This window comes from Gymnodraco acuticeps, unplaced genomic scaffold (genome assembly GCF_902827175.1).
Source record: "Gymnodraco acuticeps unplaced genomic scaffold, fGymAcu1.1, whole genome shotgun sequence".
NCBI lineage: Eukaryota > Metazoa > Chordata > Actinopteri > Perciformes > Bathydraconidae > Gymnodraco > Gymnodraco acuticeps.
Window position 1 is genome coordinate 260,962 of NW_022992023.1, and position 22,397 is coordinate 283,358.

The 22,397-nt window shown below is 46.8% G+C and overlaps 1 protein-coding gene across 1 annotated transcript in view; it reads left to right on the forward strand.

The window, feature by feature from the left end:
- The window catches only part of enah (ENAH actin regulator), a 76,894-nt gene extending 56,312 nt beyond the window's left edge, over positions 1 to 20,582 (forward strand). Inside the window, 12 exon segments of the mRNA XM_034201511.1 lie at positions 665 to 1,104; positions 8,336 to 8,427; positions 8,429 to 8,722; positions 8,724 to 8,771; positions 8,773 to 9,067; positions 10,563 to 10,794; positions 10,796 to 10,880; positions 11,385 to 11,527; positions 11,937 to 11,985; positions 18,753 to 18,804; positions 19,076 to 19,142; positions 19,703 to 20,582. Coding sequence (XP_034057402.1) covers positions 665 to 1,104; positions 8,336 to 8,427; positions 8,429 to 8,722; positions 8,724 to 8,771; positions 8,773 to 9,067; positions 10,563 to 10,794; positions 10,796 to 10,880; positions 11,385 to 11,527; positions 11,937 to 11,985; positions 18,753 to 18,804; positions 19,076 to 19,142; positions 19,703 to 19,754 — 1,849 coding nt within the window. The 3' untranslated portion in view covers positions 19,755 to 20,582.
- Positions 20,583 to 22,397: the final 1,815 nt, after the last annotated feature.

A 22,397-nucleotide genomic window follows, 5' to 3' on the forward strand; every position in this document is an offset into this window, starting at 1 on the left:
GCCATGCCTTGCTCAATGACACCTTGGGTGGCCTAAAACTAAGCGTGAATTTCTAACTTGACAGATTGTCTTCCTTTACTGTCATACATCTACAAGACACTTTTACCTGGTAATGAGAGTATGGCGCACACATCCTGTGTCTCTGTTATCCACAGAAGCTGTGTTATTCTCGTTCATGCCCTTTTCTTATTTGATATTGTCATTGAAATAGCTCTGACAGCAGTTTCCCTACAGAGACTATCATCAGCATGGTTCTCTATCACACATCGTATCCTCACAGCTAACACACTGCTGCCTTCTGCTGACCCCTGCTGACTGAAGCTGCATCTGCAGGCACACTTTACATAGAATACCTACAGGAAGACCCCATCTCATTTTACATTAAAAAAGAGAAAAATATATCATTTTACATTTTTGCCTCTTATTTTATTTATTTGTCTTTGGTTTGCAGTTTGTAGCAGAGGGAGATTATAACCACAGGCAGTCCTCACTTTGTATTTGAATGTGCCCAGAATAGCTTGAACTAATATAATGACAGCAGTAGAAGCCTTTTCTCAAACTCACCTCACACAACCACAAAGTATACACTAGTCTAAGTATATATATTAGAAATAGATTTATTTCCCTTAATTAGTTATCTCGTCTTTCTCCTCTCCTCCTCCAGGCAGCTTCAGGAGTCGCAAAGGCAGAAGGAGATCGAACGAGAGCATCAGGAGCTGGAGCGCCAAGAGAGGGAGCGCCAAGAGAGGGAGCACCAAGAGAGGGAGCGAGGAGAGAGGGAGCGAGCAGAGAGGGAGCGCCAAGACAGGGAGCGCCTGGAGCGCGAGAGAAAGGAACGTGAACGTCAGGAACGTGAACGCCAGGAGTATGAAGCAGAGCGGGAGGCTCAGGCGGAGAGGGAGCAACAGGAGCAGCAGGAGCAGCAGGAGCAACAGGAGCAGCAGGAGCAGCAGGAGCAGCAGGAGCAACAGGAGCAACAGGAGCAGCAAGAGCAGCAAGAGCAGCAGGAGCAGCGCAGCGGGAGAGAGCTGCTGGAGAGGGAGCACGAGCAGCTGGACAGAGAGCAGCAGGACTGGGAGAGAGGAAGACGCATCTCAAACGCAGGTGATGCACGTTCCTGCCTACACACACACACACACACACACACACACACACACACACACACACACACACACACACACACACACACACACACACACACACACACACACGTTAAGGCTGAGGAAGTATGTCTTCAGAAGCATTGGGCATGCGGTTCGATAGGAACAGAAATTAAGAAGAAGACTGCAGGCAGAATGTTATAATAGGGCTGATTTAGCTCAGTTATAAATGGAGTTAATTATTTTATTACATTTGTGTAAAGTCTGGTTTCCTGAAAATAAACTGAGTTTTAGAATATCCTGTTTTCCAACTTAATGATTGTATCAGCCTCAATTTGCATGTCAATCAAACATCAACTCATGTCATGCATACACACACACACACACACACACACCACACACACACACACACACACACACACACACACACACACACAACACACACACACACACACACAATCTCACACACACTGGAGATTGATACAGTTATTTTTCTGCTGATAATGTTTTTTGTTTTTTTAAGTTGTCCCAAATGTTGTTTTGCTTGGCTTCAGTATTGGCTTGCCTTCTTCTGATGTGTGTGTATGTGAGCACATGTTTCCTGTGTGCATGTGTCCAGCTCTCTGTAATGGCTGTGCTTTGATCGTGTGGTAATAGTGAAATCAGAGCGAAGCTGGGGCCTGATTGTTTGACGCCGAGGTGAGGAACAGTGAAAGTTGGCAAAAGCTAGAACAAGAAGTAACGCATGAAGAAACGTTCTGGGTTTATTAAAAGAGTGAAGTTTGTATCTGTCTAGTGGAGTGGAAGTGGAAATAACCATTTACTTCAGTTGAAAATTATAAGGGTTAATACCGTATGTGTGATAGTATGTCAGGTTTTTTACTAAGTTTCCAATGCAGAATATGTTGGCAGAATAAGGACTGCGTAGGATGACAATATTAGTAAGGAACAGTGAAAGGTGAACCACTTTACATCCCCCCCGGCCATAACATACGGCAGCTCCTCTCAACAGCGTGCAGGCTATGCTAATCGCTAGTGGAGCATATTTACAGCACACTGAAGGTAATTAGTCAGAGAGCTCATATATATCCTTTATTTATCCTTTATTTAACCACGTAAAAGTCTCATTAAGATTCAAATCTCTTTTCCAAGAGCGACCTGGCCAAGAAAGGCAGCATGAACAAAGTTACAACAGATAAAACACAGACAATACATGTAGACAAATACATCGGTCGTAAAACACAAATTAAATGGCACATCAACCAGCCTATATGCACATGAAACGGGGGGATATGCATTGTAACCCTAGTTATATAAACAGAGGTGGAGCCCTCTACTGGACTCTATTGGTACTACTCTCTATCATGCTATGCGTGCATTCACCTACTGAGTTGTATAAACGTATCCGGCCAATCGGGGCGAGCCTACCTGAATGCGCGCGCATGCCCACAGTATATAAGGCGGCTACGACTCCCGACCGTCATCCTACAGAGGTCGGCAACAGGTGGACCGCAGTCCGGATCCGGACCCAGACGCCGACCTATACGGACCCGGACCTATAATCAATACATTAATAGGGGATTTCAATTTTTACGGGGCGATTCTATTTTAACCGCTGCCGACAGGGGGCGAAAGAGACGATTGAGCGATACAGGGAGAGAAACACAGAAGAAGAGAGGAGTGAGAGATACAGGGAGAGAAACACAGAAGAAGAGACGAGTGAGAGATACAGGGAGAGAAACACAGAAGAAGAGACGAGTGAGAGATACAGGGAGAGAAACACAGAAGAAGAGACGAGTGAGAGATACAGGGAGAGAAACACAGAAGAAGAGACGAGTGAGAGATACAGGGAGAGAAACACAGAAGAAGAGACGAGTGAGAGATACAGGGAGAGAAACACAGAAGAAGAGACGAGAGCGCGGCAGAGAGAAGCGGAGAGGAAAGTGAGTGAAGAGAATAATTAGAGATACAGGGAGAGAAGCGGAGAGGAGAGTGAACAGGTGTTTTAGCGGCAGACAGGGAGAGACACATAATGACACATGGCGCTCTCCAAGAAGAGGAACATGGACAGTGAGAACAGAGCTTTGAACCCTGAGTGGACGGACTCGTTCATGTTCATCCTGCCCACTGGGAGCACAGAGCCAGTGTGTCTCATTTGTTCAGAGACTGTGGCGCTCATTAAAAGTGCCAAAACGCCACTATGAGACAAAACACAAAGTGTTTGACCAAACATTCCCTCAAGTCAGAACTGAGGTCACAAAAAATAAGCAGTCTCAGAGTGCAATATGATCAGTCCACCAGGATCAAAATAAAACTAAATATGGTTCCAGGCTAACCAATGAGCTAACCGAGGCTAACCAATGAGCTAACCGAGGCTAACCAATGAGCTAACCGAGGCTAACCAATGAGCACCTGCATGTGTATGAGAATGGCCCTGACACCATTTCAGCCCAGATCTAAACTCCTGGCAGGACAATAAGCTCCAGCTCAATTCTCGCACTGAATAAAAAGTGAGTGAGGGACTGCAATATAAGAGGGAAAGAAAGAGAAACTTTAAAACTGTTCAATTGTTATGATGTAAAGACTGATATTGTTCTATAATCGGCTGAAACTGTTAAGTCATGATGTTTCACATCATGACTTAACAATTTCACGGTTAACAAAGAAAAAGGGAAACTCAAGCTGCTGCTGCTGCACTTTATTTTATTTATCTAAAATTAAGCACTTTTAAGATGCACATATTTTCAAAAGCTATTTTATTTATTTTCTCTATTTTATTTTTAAATGCAGCCCGAGAGGAACATTACACATAGCCACAGTATTTACTGTATATCTGTAGTTCTATGTTAAAGGAATGCTCCACTCATTAGATAATTAATCAAAACTTCAGTATTTAGTGAAACATTATGTTTAAACCATACCCTGAAGAAATCAGCGATATTCCCCGGTAAATAATGATTTTATAGCTCTTTTTTATCAAAACCTGTATATTCCGTCAGGCCGCTGCCATTTTGCCCATTTTCAGTAGTCACGTGATGGTCGCGACGTCATCCATGCGTTCACTTTGTAAACACACGAAAACATGGCGAAGTTTTGAGCAATATGAAGAGATTGGAAGGGGGAATTCAGCCATACAGGTTCGAGCCTACTTAGTACTACTTAGTAGATACAATAATTTTGATTACTAGATATGTATGCATGTAGACCACCCTTGCTAGCGATTCCCTCTCTAGTTTAGCATACTCAGCCTCGTTGTCCCTGGCCCTAGAACCACGATTTTATGGGGCCGGAAAAACTGGGGGGAAATACCCACTAGCCGGTACTACGCTATATGGAAAGGCCACCAAAAACTGGCCTGGCCTGGACGATAAAGGACGTTTAAACGGGGCTACCCGCTGCAATGGAAATGCGCCATAACATACCTTATTATATACACCTTATATAGCACTACTTCTGGTCCTCCTCGCTTCACACTTGCAGAGGGTGATTTCTCAACTGGCCGAACTGGTGTCCTGGTCGGTGATGACACCAGAAAGACCGATGGCACTGCATCTCCATTAAGTAATGGTTGTTCAATAAATCCCATGTTATGTTTTATCATACTCATAGTAGTCGTCCGGAAACTTGAAATGTTCGCTGCATACATGCCTGTGGATCTTTCGGTTCGGGCCGGCCACATTTCGCTAGCCACTGCCTCCGAACGTACTTCCTACGCTTACCTTTTGGCAACAGATGGAACCGAGCATTCCGTGGATTGTTCCTATCAGAATTGTGGCAATGTTTCGCGATACAATGAGGCATATTTGAAGAGAGTAACTACAGTAAATAACATGAACATCAACGTGTCCTCGATACCAAACGCATGGTTTACGTCACGTCCGGTAAAATGGCGCCGCCCACAGTGTTGATGTTATTTCGGTAATTAATCAGTTTAAAATCACTGATAATGTCATCGGATTAAAAAAAAAAAAGAGAGACTGGCAGAGACTGGTCTGTTTTATCGGATGATAATTATTTAAAAATGAGTGTCATGAGCATACCATTCCTTTAATAGACAATAAATAGTTGTTTTTGAATTGTACTTTATTTATTTGATTGGCAGTCAGTTGTTGATTACATGCAGACGTTGATAAAGCTACAGGTCACTTCAATATAGATCACACTAATTCATGAAGCAACTTAGACATTTTGATGTTCTGGACCTTTGCATGGGGACATTTTCTCTAACTGGACCTCGTTGAATATTAGTTGAATACCCCTGTCCTACACCCTCTTCAGCGAGCGGCATAGGAAAGACAGGGCCCCCAGGTAGAGGGCTCCGCCTGTGCTTATATAACTAGGGTTACAATACGTAACCCCCCGTTATATATGACACAGGCCCTCTACTGGACTCTATGGGTACAGTGGGTGGAGCCCCGATGTATAAAAGCCCTGTCGTCCAACAACATCGACCCATCACACTGCCCCTGACCGGCTTTTGGCTAACATCCACCGCACCCCCACTTCCTCCCATCCGGTTGTAACCGTGGAGAAGTCGGGGCCGCAGCTTGGATAAGGCACACTCACACAAGCTTACCTCGTGTAGAGTGTGCATGGAAGAAAAAAAAATAGTGGGGAAGGCTCTCCCCGCCTGCCTATGGGGCTCACTGCGCACCATGTTTCCCAGGTCCCCAAGGAGCATGGGAAAAACACAAGTGCATTATGTCCAGGGGGGGTCAGATACCTACTGACCCACAGTCCCCCCCCCTCTCACCAGTCATGTGTTGCCCCGGCAAGCACAGACGACGAGAAGGAGCCAGACATCTCCAAGAGATAAAACGTTATGAAGGGGCCTGGCGTAGACCAAGACGCCGCCGTGCATATATCTTCTACACTCACGCCGCTGAATAAGGCTGTTTGACACAGCCACAGTCCGTGTAGAATGCGCACGGACCCCAGTGGGGAGGGCTCTCCCCGCCCGTCCATAGGCATGTATAATGCACTCGCAGAGCCATCCTTTCAGGCGCCTCTTGGAGAGAGCTTTTCCAGCCATACCATCTCCAAAGCACACAAACAGCTGTTCAGTGCGTCTAATGGCAGCCGTGCGCTCCACATAACATGCTAGCGCATGCACTGGGCAGAGGAGGTGCAATTTAGCCTCCCTGGCCCCAATATGGAGTGGAAGATTAAAGCCACCTAACTGAATAGCCCTTGGCCTGAACTAATTCCTTAGGCTCTTGGGAGAAAAGGAGGAGTTCGGTCTGAGTGTCGCCCCGCTACGGTCACCCCGGATCAAAAGACAACTTGGGTGCACCAACAGAGCGGTCAGCTCGGACACTCTTTTGGCCGAAGTCAAAGCAAGTAGCAATGCTGTCTTCCATGACAGTGCTTTCAGGGAGGAGAGCTCCAGAGGCTCAAATGGTTCTGTGACCAGAGCCTCGAGCACCAACGGCAGGTTCCATTGCGGGGAGGAAGTGTGCACTACTGGGCGCTGCCTCCTGACCCCCTGCAAAAACCGCAACATAAGCGGCTGACTGAAGGCTGACCTGCCGCCAAATCCCTCATGACAGGATGAAATGGCTGGAATTGTGGAATGAGCCAGCCCCCTGTCCACCAGTATCTGTAAGTAGGTAAGAATAGAGCCCAACGTATACGATAGCGGCTCTAGACTCCTTCCTTCACACCATCGCTGGAATCCCGCCCACTTTGGCCTGTAACAGGCTGTGGTGGATTCTGCTCCTGCTGCTTGGATAGTCTGAATAACGTTGTCAGACAGCCCCACCTGTCTCAGCCTGTCCCTCTCAGGAACCAAGCCTGGAGAGGTTGGCCCAGAGTGGGTAACCCCCCTATTACACCTGCTTCCTGAGACAGCGCCCCCCAGACCTGAGGAATAGCCCAGGGCTGGCCCACCATCATCTGTGTCACCTCCGAGTATCTGGGGCCACTAGGATGACTGACAGACGTTCCCGCCTTACCCTCTCCAGGAGGGGGGGGATAAGGTGCAGCGGTGGAAAGGCGTAAAGCAGCTTTCTTGGCCATGGCTCGTGTGCAAATGCATCCACCCTCAAGGGCGGATTGTTCCACCGGGAGAACCACAGGGCACAGTGGCTGTTGCGCCGATTGGCGAACAGGTCCACCTCTGCTCTCCCGAACTGAGTCCAGACCTGCTTCACCTTCTCCGGGTGAATCCTCCACACCGCCTGTTTTTGCAACAGGACCTGAATCTCTGCCGAGAGGAAGTCCTCGTCTTCTTCCTCCTAGACAAACGGGGCCGCCCGGCCCGTCGGAATGGCGAACATGAACGGCACCTCCTCGGCCACTTCCTGGTCCTCCATTTCGACCACCTCGAGCTCCTCCTGGTCCTGCGCCTAGTCCAGCGAGACATAATGCGCCTGGAAATGTTCCAGGCGATGTTGGCATCTGAGCCGTGGGAGCGCACGACAGGCACTGCAGGATGGAGAATGTTTGCTGCCCTCCACCGCGTGGCCAGGCCCCAAACACTCGAAGCACAAGTGGTGGGGATCAGCGCCCGCAATTAAGCCCGGGCATGTAGGGCAAGGCCGATGTTCAAGGAGTGGTGAGTGCATATTCTTTCACTTTCTTCTATCTATCTTCTTTTGTTTAGCTTCAGTTAAAAAAGAGAAAAAGGATGACGGTTGGGAGGCGTAGCCGCCTTATATACTGTGGGCCTGCGCACGCATTCAGGTAGGCTCGCCCCGATTGGCCGGCTACGTTTATGCAACTCAGTAGGTGAATGCACGCATAGCATGATAGAGAGTAGTACCCATAGAGTCAAGTAGAGGGCCAGGTATAACAGAGGAAGGGTTAAAAAGACTCTCTTCATCGACAAAAAATACACTCACCATCAAATACTACGAAGACCCCACTGTGATATTAAAGGAAAACCACATTACAACTAACATAAAGACCATTTAAAAAAAGGGAATAATTAGAAAAAGTGTGTGTGTGTTTGTGTGTCTGTGTTTTTTCACTTTCTTCCTTTGCTACCCAAAACGAAGGCTTGTGTGTGTGTCCACGGTGCTAACACCTGTCCACTAACATACACACAACCTGGATTAAACCGTTCTTCCTGCTTCATCTCCCCCTTCTCTTTTTTCCTCTCTCTCTCCTTTTTCCCTTCCCTGACCTGCCGTCTTCTCCTCCTGTCTGCATTACGGCTGCTTCCTTCCTTCCTTCTTTCCTTCCCTTCTGTCCTGTCTCGTCCTTCACCTTGGTTTTTCTCTTTGTACGTTTAGCCTTCGAAAGCACCCTGTACACCCCGACACCTCAGGAATACAGCAGGACGTCCTCCACGCCCGTATCCCCTCCCTCACCCTCCTACCCGGCCACCGGGTCACACTTGCCCTGCTCCACCACCACCCCCCCCCACCCCACCCTTAAGGCATTCAGCCTCCCGGTTCGCCACCTCGTTGGGTTCTGCCTTCCACCCGGTCCTGCCTCACTACGCCACGGTGCCAAGGCGACAGCAAGCGCCTCTTCCTGCCCCCTCACCCACCCCCCCGCCCAAGTCTGTGGTGTGGTCAGCATGCAACTTCACTCCACTGCCCCCCTCACCCCCTGTTATGACAAGCAGCCCCCCAGGGAAGGCTGCAGGCCTAAGACCAATAGTCCCGATCGCTGCCCCCCTCCCCTCTCACCCAGAAGCCCCCCTCACCGGCCCCCAACGGCCCGCCCATGTTCCCTGCACCTTCTCCAGTGACTATCCAACACAGCCACACCCCTACCGGCATCGCCTGCCCCCACCCCGCCTCCACCACCTACTCCGCCCCCTCTCCCCTCCCCCTTCGTCTTGTCTCCCCCATCCTCATCCCAGGCTCCTGGTGTGCCCTCTCCCTCCACAGCACCCCCTGCTGCAGCCGCCACCACCTCTACTGAGCTCTGCTCCCCCCCAGAGGGCCTGGGCCTGTCTGGGCCAGGGGGGTCAAACATCTTCACAGAGGGGGGGGGCTCGTCCTGTCAGCCCCAGGGTAAGGCCTCCAGTCCACATCCTGCTCTCTCTCTCACAACCTCTCTTCCATAGTTTCTCACTGCTGTCCTACTGACACACTAACAGCGGGGAGGGGGGGTGTTAACAGCAGCATGTGTGTTTGCATGGCCTGTGTGTAGTACACATCATCCTTCTCCTAATGTGGGGCCCCAGCAGGAGCCTCTCTCTGCTGGGGCCAGTATGGAAACACATCGGTAGCAGCTCCAGAGCCATTTCTCGAAATAACTCAGGAGGCATTCTGACGACCTATGACCTCTGAGGTCAGCATAGTGACTAGACTGCTGGCCCATGTCGCCATAAATACTTGATCATGGGAATTGGGAGCAGCCTAATTATTATTCTTGATCATAATTAAGTATATCTGCTTGTTTAGTTTAGAATGGACAAGCTCACTTTTTTCCGATTATAAATGTTATCAACTTTATTAATGAGGACTGCCATATGTAGGCAGATGATATCGAGTCAAACACAACTACTGCCCAACTTACTTCCTGTTGATTGTCTTTAGGCCATTGTGCGTGCGTGCGTGTGTAATTGCACTAAAAAGTGTTGACTTTGTCTGTGCTCAATTTATTCAAATGTGTACCCTCTGAATATGGACACTTATTATAATGATATATCTTGTCGAAAATGTTTTTAATACAATAACCATTTGTGATGTTTCCTATCATTAATACACTGAACAAAAATATAAACGCAACACTTTTATTTTTGCTCCCATTTTTCATGAGATGAACTCAAAGATCTAAAACATTTTCTATAAACACAAAATAACCATTTCTCTCAAATATTGTTCACAAATCTGAAAAAATCTGTGATAGTGAGCACTTCTCCTTTGCCGAGATAATCCATCCCACCTCACAGGTGTGGCATATCAAGATGCTGATTAGACAGCATGATTATTGCACAGGTGTGCCTTAGGCTGGCCACAATAAAAGGCCACTCTGAAACGTGCAGTTTTGCTTTATTGGGGGGGTCTGGGGGGGTCCGAAAACCAGTCAGTATCTGGTGTGAGGGGTAGGGGTAGGGGTAGGGTTAGGGTAATGTTGTGAATCGAGTGGCCCATGGTGGTGGTGGGGTTATGGTATGGGCAGGCGTATGTTATGGACGACGAACACAGGCCACTCGATTCACAACATTACCCTAACCCTAACCCTAACCCTACCCCTACCCCTCACACCAGATACTGAAAGGTTTTCGGACCCCCCCAGGTCGCTCACAGGTTCTCTGCTGCATGTTTAGCAGACGTGGCACGCTGTTATACCTCATGTGTGTTACATGTTTATTAAAACATGACTGCAGGCTCCACCAGAACACTGTAGCTCAGTCTACATCACACTAATATTACACTAATATTAAAATTGTTTTGGTTAGAGCGTATTTGATTGGGGGGTGATGCTTACCTGATGAGTGACAGTTTGAACTTCACTTCCATTCCTCTATCATCTCCCAACCCCCCACCCCCTCCCCTACAGATGAGGTACAGACCCCAGAGTGGATCGCCCCCACCCCTCCACCACCTCCACCCCTGCCTCCCGGCTCTGCTGTGACCTCCAGCCCATCCACCCCAGCCGGCCACCCTCCCCCACCACCACCCCCACCCCCTCAACTGGCCCCTACATTGACTCCAGGGACCCCTTTTCCACCACCAGGTCCACCTCCTCCTCCCGGACTCCCGCTGCCTCCGCCGCCCCCCCCCCCTCCCCCCGGGCCTGTTCTCTCCTGCAGAGGAGCGTCCCATCTCAGGCCTGGCCGCCGCCCTCGCTGGAGCCAAGCTGCGCAAAGTGCAGAGGGTGAGCTCTGATTGGCTGCTTGTTCCCACTCTCACAGCTCTGCAAACGTCACATGATGAGTGTTCAGGCGAGCAGCTGCACATACATCATGTCTGTGTGTCCTCCTGCAGCTCAGATACACACACTTCATCTTCATGCACACAGCATCACTGTCAGTGAAACACACACACGCACACACACACACACACACACACACACACGCACGCACACACACACACACACACACACACACACACACACACACACACACACACCACACACACACACACACACACACACACACACACACACACACACACACCCACACACACACACACACACACACACACTTCTGTCTCATCTCATCTCAGAGGACTTTACATGCAGTTCTGTCAACAAACACTGAAATCAACCATACATTTTTCATAATTTTTTACTTTTCTGATATAAAATAAACACAACAAGGCCATCAGGGTTGATACTTCCCTCTGTAAAGAACTTTTTGTGTGTGTTTGTACCCTTTAGAGTGATGATGCAGGCGCTTCTTTGGCTGCAGCCATGTTGGGGGCTGGAGGGCCCGCAGGGGCCAAATCTGAAGTCAGAGGCAACGGCCCTCTGTCTGGAGGAGGCGGGCTCATGGAGGAGATGAGCGCCCTGTTGGCCAGGAGGTAGGGTCAATTCCCAAACACTGCTGATTCAACATGATGAACTTTCAATAACATACATCATATTTTATCTCAATGTTACTGGTGTATTTCGGAAATGCCAAGAAGAGGAGGTAAAAATAAAAGACTTATAAGAAGAATAATAAGTGCTTTGAGCACCAGGAAAAGCGCTATACAAATAGCATTTATTATTATTATTGTAAAGGAACTGCAGATGTCAGCATTATTCATGCAGAGGTTACAGTCACAGTATGTAACCAAAACCCTCTCAATAAGGATTTAATACCTTCTGAAGAATGATTTCACACTCTACCGTGATTATATTTGGACTAATGGCTTTACTCAAAATGTTTAGTGTGGTGAATTATGTGATGTGGACCCACTTCAAGTGTCTGGCCTTTATTTGTTACAGGAGAAGAATTGCAGATAAGGGCTCGTCCCCTGAACCTGACCAGAGATCAGTGAGTATCGTCTGTCTTCTCTCATGTCATCTTAATATCTATATGATGAATCACTGTGTACTGACCAGTGTCCTTGAACACATCCATTAATTAATCAATCAATCAATGTTTATTTATATAGCCCAATATCACAAATGTTACATTTGTCTCAGTGGACTTCACAGTTTGTACAGAATATCAGTATGACAATACGACACCCTCTGTCCTTAGACCCTCACATCGTACAAGGAAAAACTTCCAGAGAAAAGAGGCACAACGTGTCTACGTACATGCACTCCCTTAGGATAGGTTGAGGGAAAAGAGTAGCAAGTAAGAAGTAAGGAACAGAGGTGGAGAAGCACAACGTGTCTACGTACATGCACTCCCTTAGGAGTTTTTTTTTTAAAATAGCCATGGCCCCCACCCCCCTCTGAGTGACAAGCTTACAGTTAGCTGTCTTTGTGTATTGCAACCAGGGAGAGCAGTGATGGACGCTGCCACAATGAAACTCATATGAAATAAACAGCTGATTCCTCACACACACGCCTGTTGTTTCTATGCATAAAATAGTGAGAAACATGCCTCTGGTTAATTATTATATAACTTGTTTTCTCCATAAAAGCTGGTGGGTTGAAAGCAATAGAGAGGCGAAGTCCCTCCCTTTCAGGGGGACCTCCATGGGACCTTATTTCGGAAAAATGATGAATTGAAGTCAATGGAGAGAGAAAGATTATCTTTCGATCCCGTTTCAATTGTGCCAGGAATTACACATATGATGTTTGTCAATTTAAAAGATAATTTTGCAAGTAAACAACAAAAACATGTGTCGTAAAACTGTGAAGTAAAACATTTGTTTGTGTGAAACCGGTCAATGAACTACATCTCCAGTCTCACACCAACACCAAGACGGCCGTCACGTTGGCACATTTCACTTCTTTCTTTCAGAATGAGGCAAAGTATTAAAAGAGGTGAAAATCACTCCAAGTCTGGCATGTTGAGAGCTGTACATACACACAAGGGGAGTTAGTCGGTTCCGTAAGAGCCAGCATGCGGGACCGGGATTCTGGGATTTGAAGTCTTTCTACTTGCGTATTTTCCACTATTCATTAACACTGAAACCCCCCTCTGTTAACAAGAGATACTGTAGTAGCCATAATACGTGATAATGTATGAGTTGATTTACTTCGATCTACTGTACTGTGTACACCACAACAATATTACAAAAAATATACTGCACATTAAAGCAAACTATTGTAAAGGTAAAAGTATGAGCATAAAAAATGAAGAAGTGTAAACATTTACATTATTATTATGATTATTTAATTACATTACATTGCATTTAGCTGACGCTTTTATCCAAAGCGACTTACAATAAGTACATTCGACCAGGAAGACACAACCTTGAAGAAAACAGAATCATATAAGTACATCAGGTTTCATAGAGCCAAACATTTCAAGTGCTACTCAACTGGCTTTAGATAAGCCAGTCCTTTATTAGTATAAAAGTGCTTCGTTAATAGTTCTAACGCTCGAAGTGGAGTCGAAAGAGATGAGTTTTCAGTTTGCGCCGGAAGATGTGCAAGCTATCTGCCATCCTGATGTCAATGGGGAGCTCATTCCACCATCTTGGAGCCAGGACAGCAAACCCACGTGTTTTCGCCGATGGGAACTTGGGTCCCCCTCGCAGCGAGGGCGCAACGAGTCGTTTGGCTGATGCAGAGCGTAGTGCACGCGCTGGGGTGTACGGTTTAACCATGTCCTGGATGTAGGAAGGGCCAGATCCATTCGCAGCATGGTAAGCAAGTACCAGTGTCTTGTAATGGATTCTAGCAGTTACTGGAAGCCAGTGAAGGGAGCGGAGGAGCGGAGTGGTGTGGGAGAATTTAGGAAGGTTGAAGACCAGACGAGCCGCTGCATTCTGGATGAGCTGCAGAGGTCGGATGGCACATGCAGGTAGACCAGCCAGGAGGGAGTTGCAGTAGTCTAGGCGTGAGATGACGAGAGCCTGGACCAGAACCTGAGTCGCTTTCTGAGTCAGCTGGGGACGTATCTTCCTGATGTTGTAAAGCGTGTATCTGCAGCAACGGGTTGTAGCAGCGATGTTTGCAGTGAAGGACAGGTTGTTATCTAGGGTCACACCCAGATTCCTTGCAGTCTGAGTCGGGGAAACAACTGAGGTGCCGATGTTGATTGTTAGGTCAAGAGTGGGACAATCTTTTCCCGGGAGGAAGAGCAGCTCAGTCTTGTCAAGGTTGAGCTTGAGGTGGTGAGCAGACATCCACTGAGAGATGTCAGCTAGACAAGCAGAGATGCGTGCGACGACCTGGGTCTCTGAGCGGGGAAAGGACAGAATTAATTGGGTGTCATCAGCGTAGCAGTGGTAAGAAAAACCATGCGGGCTAATGACTGATCCGAGCGAGTTTGTGTACAGGGAGAAGAGGAGGGGACCAAGAACAGAGCCCTGAGGGACCCCCGTAGTTAATTGACAAGGGTCGGACTCAGACCCTCTCCAAGTCACCCTGTAGGTACGGTCTTTCAGGTATGAGGTGAGGAGGGAAAGTGCAGAGCCTGAAACTCCAAGTTTTTGGAGAGTGCGAAGGAGGATCTGATGATTCACCGTGTCGAATGCAGCAGACAGGTCCAACAGGATGATGACAGAGGAGAGGGATGCAGTTTTGGCAGTGTGCAGTTCCTCCGTGACAGCAATGAGAGCAGTTTCTGTGGAGTGACCTGCCTTGAAACCAGACTGGTGCGGATCCAGAAGGTTGTTCTGATTGAGATAACAGGAGAGTTGTTTAAAGACAGCGCGTTCAAGTGTTTTAGACAGGAACGGGAGGAGAGAGACAGGCCTGTAGTTTATAACATCAGACGGGTTGAGAGTGGGTTTCTTTAGGAGAGGGTTTACTCTTGCCTCCTTGAGACTGTTTGGAAAGTGACCAGAAGTTAGAGAAGTGTTGATGAAATGGGTGAGAAACGGTAGAATATCAGGAGCGATAGTCTGAAGGAGGTTTGAAGGGATAGGGTCCAGAGGACAGGTGGTAGGGCGGGCAGAGGTAATGAGGGTAAGAACCTCACTTGGAGAGAGAGGGGAAAAGGAGGTAAGTGTGTTGGTGGAAGGAGGGTCTGGTGACCCAGCGGTGAGTAAAGGTGAGTCAGAAAAAGAAGAGCGAATATCATCAACCTTTTTTTCAAAGTGGGTAACAAAGTCGCTTGACAGAAGTGAGGAGGGGGGAAGAGCTTTTGGAGGGTCCAAGAGGGTGGAGAAGATGGAAAATATTTTTTTAGGATTGGAATAGGAAGATTGGATCTTATCTTGAAAGAAAGTGCTTTTTGCCTGAGAGATCGAAGCAGAGAAAGAGGAGAGGAGAGCCAGATAGGTTAGGAGGTCGTCACGGTGTTTGGATTTCCACCATTTCCGCTCTGCTGCCCTAAGGACGGTTCTATTAGCACGCAGTGCATCATTTAGCCAGGGAGCAGGAGGGGACTGACGAGCCTGCCGAGATGTGAGAGGACAGAGAGAGTCCAGAGTGGATGAGAGAGTAGAGAGGAGAGTTTCTGCAGCAGAGTTTGGAGGCAGGAGATGGAACGAATCAGAGGAAGGGAGGGCTGAGAGCACCGACGAGGCAAAGCTAGAGGGGGAGAGGGAGCGAAGGTTACGGCGGACAAGTGCAAGATGAGAAGAGATTAGTTTGTTATGTTTGGAAAGGGATAGAGAGAATGAAATGAAGAAGTGATCGGATGTGTGGAGCGGGTTTACAGAGAGGTTAGAAGTAGCGCAGTTCCTTGAGAATATGAGATCAAGGACATTGCCAGCTTTATGAGTCGGTGGGGACGGAGACAGTGAGAAACTAAAGGCGGTTAACAGAGATGTTAGTTCGTCTATCTTCCCCATCTGGAGGTTGAAGTCTCCGAGAAGTACAGCGGGAGGGCCAGTTTCAGGGATGAGTGAGAGGAGATTATCTAATTCCTCCAAGAAGTCCCCCAAGGCGCCTGGTGGACGGTAGAGAACAACAATGGTTAACTGTATAGGATGGGTTACTGTGACGGCATGGAATTCAAAGGTGGAAGGAGTGAAGTTAGGTAGCTTGAAGAGGGAAAAGCTCCATTTGGGAGAGAGCAGGAGACCAGTGCCACCTCCTCTGCCAGTGGGTCTGGGTGTATGGGAGAAGGAATATGCAGTGGAGAGAGCTGCTGGGGTGGATGTGTTGGATGGAGTAATCCAGGTCTCAGTGAGAGCAAGGAAATCCAGAGACTGCAGGGAGGCGTAGCCAGAGATGAATTCAGCCTTAGGAACAGCTGACTGGCAATTCCACAGGCCACCAGAAACTAGATGTTGGATCTCAGTGGAGCACGTGGGATAGACGAGAGCAGGCCGGTTATATCGATTAGGAGATACACGGGGCCAGTGATAATTGCGAGAAGACACATGAACAGGAATAGAGAAAATACACATGATTATAGCATGCGGGGCTAGAAAACTAAAGAAAAGAGAAATAAGACACCAGCTCGATCAGAGTAGGATTTGCCTCCTCTTTGCCTCCCTCGTGACTCCCGCAGGACTCCAATGTCTTTGTCAGTCTTACTCCCGCAGGACTCCAATGTCTTTGTCAGTCTTCGGCTGTCTGACGCTGAAGCTGACGCTCCAGGAAAGAGCTACCCGAAATGGACGCCTGATTGCTCAGTTCTCACAGCTGTAGGGCCACGGCCCTCTAATTAGTTAACTATCTACAGCTGATGGGCGACAATAGACTGGCCGTGCCTATATTAATGCAGGCTTGAGTGCTGAGAGCTGTAAAGCAGGTTTCGCCTGAGCAGATCTGAGATTTAAAATCTCTCAAACGCGATTTAGCCGTTTACGCTACAATAACAATTTATACAGAGTCGAATAAATGAAACAGATAAGTCTAATTAAACAAGAATATAACTTACAGTGGTTGCTGCGTCAACAGGTAATGTCGTCACCGGGTCCAGATGCACACTGAGTTCATCAGATTTTAAATGCTGTATTTAAATGCTTTTTAAGGTACAAAATGACTGAGTCACGCGGTTGTACTTCACGCTATCAATAGACTGGCCGTGCCTATATTAATGCAGGCTTGACTGCTGAGACCTGTAAAGCAGGTTTCCGCCTGAGTCAGATCGGAGATTTAAAAAATCTATCTAACGCGATTAGCCCGTTTACGCTACAATAACAATTTATACCAGAGTCGAATAAATGAAACAAGAAGAAGATCTAATTAAAAACAAGAATTAACTTACAACTTACAGTGGTTGCTGCGTCAATAGGTAATGTCGTCACCGGGTCCAGATGCACACTTTAATATATAAAGACTATATATTATTGAATTACAATTAAGATAATAAGATTAGATATACTTTATTTGATCTAAAACTGATGTTTTTTCATTATAGTAGCCTGTGACAACCATAACAAATAAGTGATTAAATGCTACAGTATTCAACAAACACAACTGCAGAGCTGCAAACATTGCAAACAGACTAAGTTCATCAACACCCAGTTGTCTTTGTGTATTTTGTGAATGAAGCGACATCTCATGGTTAAATCCTGTAATTGAACAAATGGAGAACTTTGGCAACGCCCTCTAGCAATTTGGCAACACCCCCAGCCACTGGGATCCGCTGGGCTTTTGACTGGGACACACCCATTGGAGTCCTATCTGGAGTGCTACATCTGTACGTACATGCACTCCCTTAGGATAGGTTGAGGGAAAAGAGTAGGAACTAAGATGTATGCGCCACATCTATACCATGAGCGCATTGCTCCTAAAAAGTTTTTTGGCACTGACACCAATCAACAGTTGTGCGTCGACTCGGCAGGGATCAAGGCACATATATGCCTCTCCCTGCTTCCACCGTCTACACACATAACCAAATTACATACCATCAGTAAGGAAAAAGAGCAAGAACTGAAATGTATAGGTGAAGAGGCACAACGTGTCTACGTCAATGCACTCTTATTAGATTTGTTTATCAACTATAAGCTTTATCAAAAAGGAAGGTCTTAAGCGCACTCTTAAAAACGGATAGGGTGTCTGCTGCCCGAACACAAACTGGAAGCTGATTCCACAAATGTGGAGCTTGATAAGAAAAGGCTCTGGCTCCCATTGTACTTTTAGAGACTCTAGGAACAACCAACAACCCTGCATTCTTGGAACGCAATGCCCTAGTAGGACAGTAGGGTATAATGAGTTATTTAAGGTAACTTTTACATTTCCTGTGTACATAATGAGTTCTGGTAGATAAAATCGATAGTGGCAGAACAGTGGTGTAGAACAGGGGGTCATCTGAACCTAGGGCACAGAGACAACATGTGACATTCAGAGTATAGTGGGTGTGCGCTGTGAAGGTGAGATGTGATCAGTCGTGTTCACCGTAGACGCACTTAAAGCCATATGTTGATCCCGGGTGAGATCACCACAGGCCCAGGATAACGCTACTGGCGGGGTACAGAAACACTGTTTTCATTCCATCATTTTTGCAGTCACTTGCATTTTGGTGTTTATGTCCATCAGACACTTTTTACACAAATTGCAGCCTTCCTGAATTTCAATGAGTAGGCTAAGCCTATGCTCCCTTTATGGCAATCTTTTAGGCTTTTAGTGTGAAACATCCACAGGAAGTTTTGAGTTGTATTGACTCCACAACTTCCTAAGAAACCTCAACGGATGGGTATTGAAAACTTATTTTGAAATCAAATTATGAATATCTGTTTAAAAATAAATCTAGGAATGCTTTTGACCTTTGAACCTTGCCTATCCATCCAACAGGAAGAAGGTGAGATCAGCACCACCCCTAAAGTGTCTGCCTGTAGCACGCCAGGTGAGTGTCCCTCTATGGAAACATATTCAAATGCATCCTCACAACAGAGGGGGCCACGGTCCCAGTTAGCATGAAGCTAGCTCCCATCACATCAATGTTAAACAGTAAATCTGTTTTTCCTTAATAATAATAATAATGTATAATATTTTTATAGCGCCTTTCAGGAAACCCAAGGTCGCTTTACAAGTCGGGTAGGGGGGGGGAAGTACTATTACTGAATAGCTGAACTTCATGTCTTGTGCTTTTCATATTTCTGGGCTTTTTTCTCCAGACATGCCAAGGAAGCCATGGGACAGAACTAACACCATGAATGGTAGCAAATCTCCAGTAATTGGAAGGTACAGTAAGGAAAATAGTATTTTGTGTATTGCAACTCAAATTCAGTTTTTTCTTTGGATCATCCACGGGGGAATATTAAAGCTGTACCTTTGGTTAACTTTAGCATGATGCTCTGCCTAACATCACTAAAGGCCCTCATGTGATTGCACAGGAGCTTAGCATTTATCAAGCATACTAACATCATGTCGTATCAATGTATCACAGCCACATGTCCATTGAAACAGTGCTTTCCTGCCTAAAGCTTGTCGAAATATCAATTTGTACACAAAGCCCTCCATACACGATAAAGGGTTTTGTGTAGTTCTCTAACTCAGTCATCAGATTAAGTAAAGGATAATAAATATTATAAAATAACAGAAGTTCATAGTCAAGACAGTGGGGAAGATCAGTGATAAAGTTCAGTAGCATAGTGTATATGACACACACACACACACATACACACACACACACACACACACACACACACACACACACACACACACACACACACACACACACACACACACACACAGGAACTGAGCTTAAATGTGTAAAGTGAGTGTCTCTGCTGCTCACACAGACTAGAGTCTTCGTGGAGACATCCCACTGGATCAGAGTCCTGCAGCAGGTAGAGAGTGTGATATCCCTCCTCTCTGATACAATGATGGGGGTGTGCCGTGATGGAGAGGGTGTTTTTATGAAACCTTTGGACAGGCTCCTGTGTGTCTTGTCTTCTGTTCTTACTGATGTCTATCTTTCTAAACCATTCATCGCTAACCTAACAATTCCTAGTTCTTCCTAACTGTGAAATCCAAATGTGTATGTCACGTACTGTACACTAACCCGATCATGCACATAGAAATGTGTGTCCGCCCAGTGCACAGCAGACTTGGCACATTATTATCACTGTAGAGCAGAGCGAGCAGGCGCCCACAGATAAGGCTGCGTGTGTGTGTGTGTGTGTGTGTGTGTGTGTGTGTGTGTGTGTGTGTGTGTGTGTGTGTGTGTGTGTGTGTGTGTGTGTGTGTGTGTGTGTTGTGTGTGTGTGTGTGTGTGTGTGTGTGTGTGTGTGTGTGTGTGTGTGTGTGTGTGTGTGTGTGTGTGTTAGAGCAAACCAGATGGTCGCTTCCGGTTCCAGCTTAATGAAAGTATCCTAATATGTGACTTACAGAGAGCTGAGCACACTAATTATTTCATGGTAATAATAATAATAATAATAATTCATTTATTTTATATAGGCGCCTTTCAAGGCTCTCAAGGTCGCCGTACAAACACATAAAAACAAGATACACAATAGATAACACCAGCATAAGAGACATAAACCAGACAATGCAGTATATAAATCAATCAAATAACCAAATCAATAAAAACAGAGGATGTGTGATGGATAATGATCAGGGTGGATAAGCGAGTGAGAAGAGATATGTTTTGAGGCGTGATTTGAAAATGGGGAGAGAGTCAGTGTTGCGGATGTCAGGTGGGAGGGAGTTCCAGAGCCGGGGTGCAGAGCGGCTGAAGGCTCTAGACCCCATGGTGGTTAAACGGAAGGGGGGTGCAGTGAGGCTGAGGGAAGCAGAAGATCTGAGTGTGCGGATGGGTGTGTTGATGTGCAGGAGGTCGGAGAGGTACAGAGGACTGAGGTTATGGATGGCCTTAAAGGTGAGGAGCAGAATCTTAAAAACGATACGGGATTTGACGGGGAGCCAGTGAAGCTGCTGAAGAACAGGAGAGATGTGGTTAATGGAGGGGGTTCTGGTGATGATGCGGGCATTCGTCACACATGTAAAATTGTGCACTCAGCTTACATATACATACAGTATGTATATTCCTGCCTACCAGACAGTGTGTGTGCGTGTGTGTGTGTGTGTGTGTGTGTGTGTGTGTGTGTGTGTGTGTGGTCTAGCATTACTATACTTGTGGGGACCTACATCTGTTTACATAGTCACGTGTGGGGACTCGCCTCCCTTATGGGGACAAATTGGAGGTCTCCGTAAGTGGAATCATTAATTTTAGGGTGTAGACTTGGTGACGGCCCGTCCACACAGCGGCGTGCGTTGAAGCTTCCAACGCTTCTGCCCATTCGATTTGAATGGGGTGACGTCACTTTTAGCCGAACTGCATTTTGGGAAGCGACGTGGAGCGTTGCTGGCGTAGCTGGCGTCAAAAGTTGAGCAATGTTCAACTTTTCACGCCTCGACGGAGGCGTCAGCCAATGAAATCCCGTTTTATGCAAATCTGCCAGTACAAGCGCTAGCCAATCAAACCGCGTGTATGCTGGGAGAGACTACGCAGGTCATTTTATCATATTCAAAAAAATGGAGGGAAAATTCATTATAGGCTGTAGAGAATCACCCGGTGCTGTAATGTCAGTCTCTGTTGATCTACCTGGGATATTAGCAAAACCGCGAGGAGCGAGGCCCTGGAGGGAGGTGGCAAGAGACAGTGGGTGATGAAAACTTGGAGGTTTTCGCCTGTTAGGTGGGGATTTTATACTCCAGTTTACTTACGTTTCTTTTAACATGGGCTATTTGCTTGTATGTCGGGGGGGGCGGAGATTCATGTGATTGGTTGTTTGGTGCGCGTTGCTCGCCCAAAAAAATCCCCAAGCTTCCAGATCGCCCCACCTCCAACGTCAACGCACGCTGCTGTGTGGACGCTCCAGTAGTGTCCGATAATAACACAGATACTGTACCATCACAACTCAACTCAGAACTCTGGGTATTTTCTATCAGAAGGTTTTATGAAGAGAAATGACAGAAAGGAAGTGGGGATTGAAAATAAAACCTCTTTTGTTCCATATTGCCATAGAGGTTGTGTGTGTGTGTGTGTGTGTGTGTGTGTGTGTGTGTGTGTGTGTGTGTGTGTGTGTGTGTGTGTGTGTGTGTGTGTGTGTGCGCGCGTGCGTGTGTGTGTGTGTGTGTTTGGGGGGGGGGGCGACTGACTCTGGTGGATTCAGCCACTGCAGGACTGTAAAGCTTGTCTTCCTCAGATAGTATTTTGACCTGAATATGTACAAAAGAGAGAACAAGTTATTTAGAAAAAGCATCTATCAACCATGTGTGTTTCAGTGTAGATCTATGGCCATATGAAGTAGCTCATCATCCCCAGCTGTAGACAGGCGGGCCCCTGCAGAGTGCTGCTGGGCTGATACCTGCCATGTCAAGATAGAAAAACGTGTTCCTTTCCTGACAATTTTGATTTGAAGACTGTCATAATGTCCTATTTACTCTGTTTGGTGCATGTGTGGTTGTTTTCTTTATGAGGGGAGGTCCCAA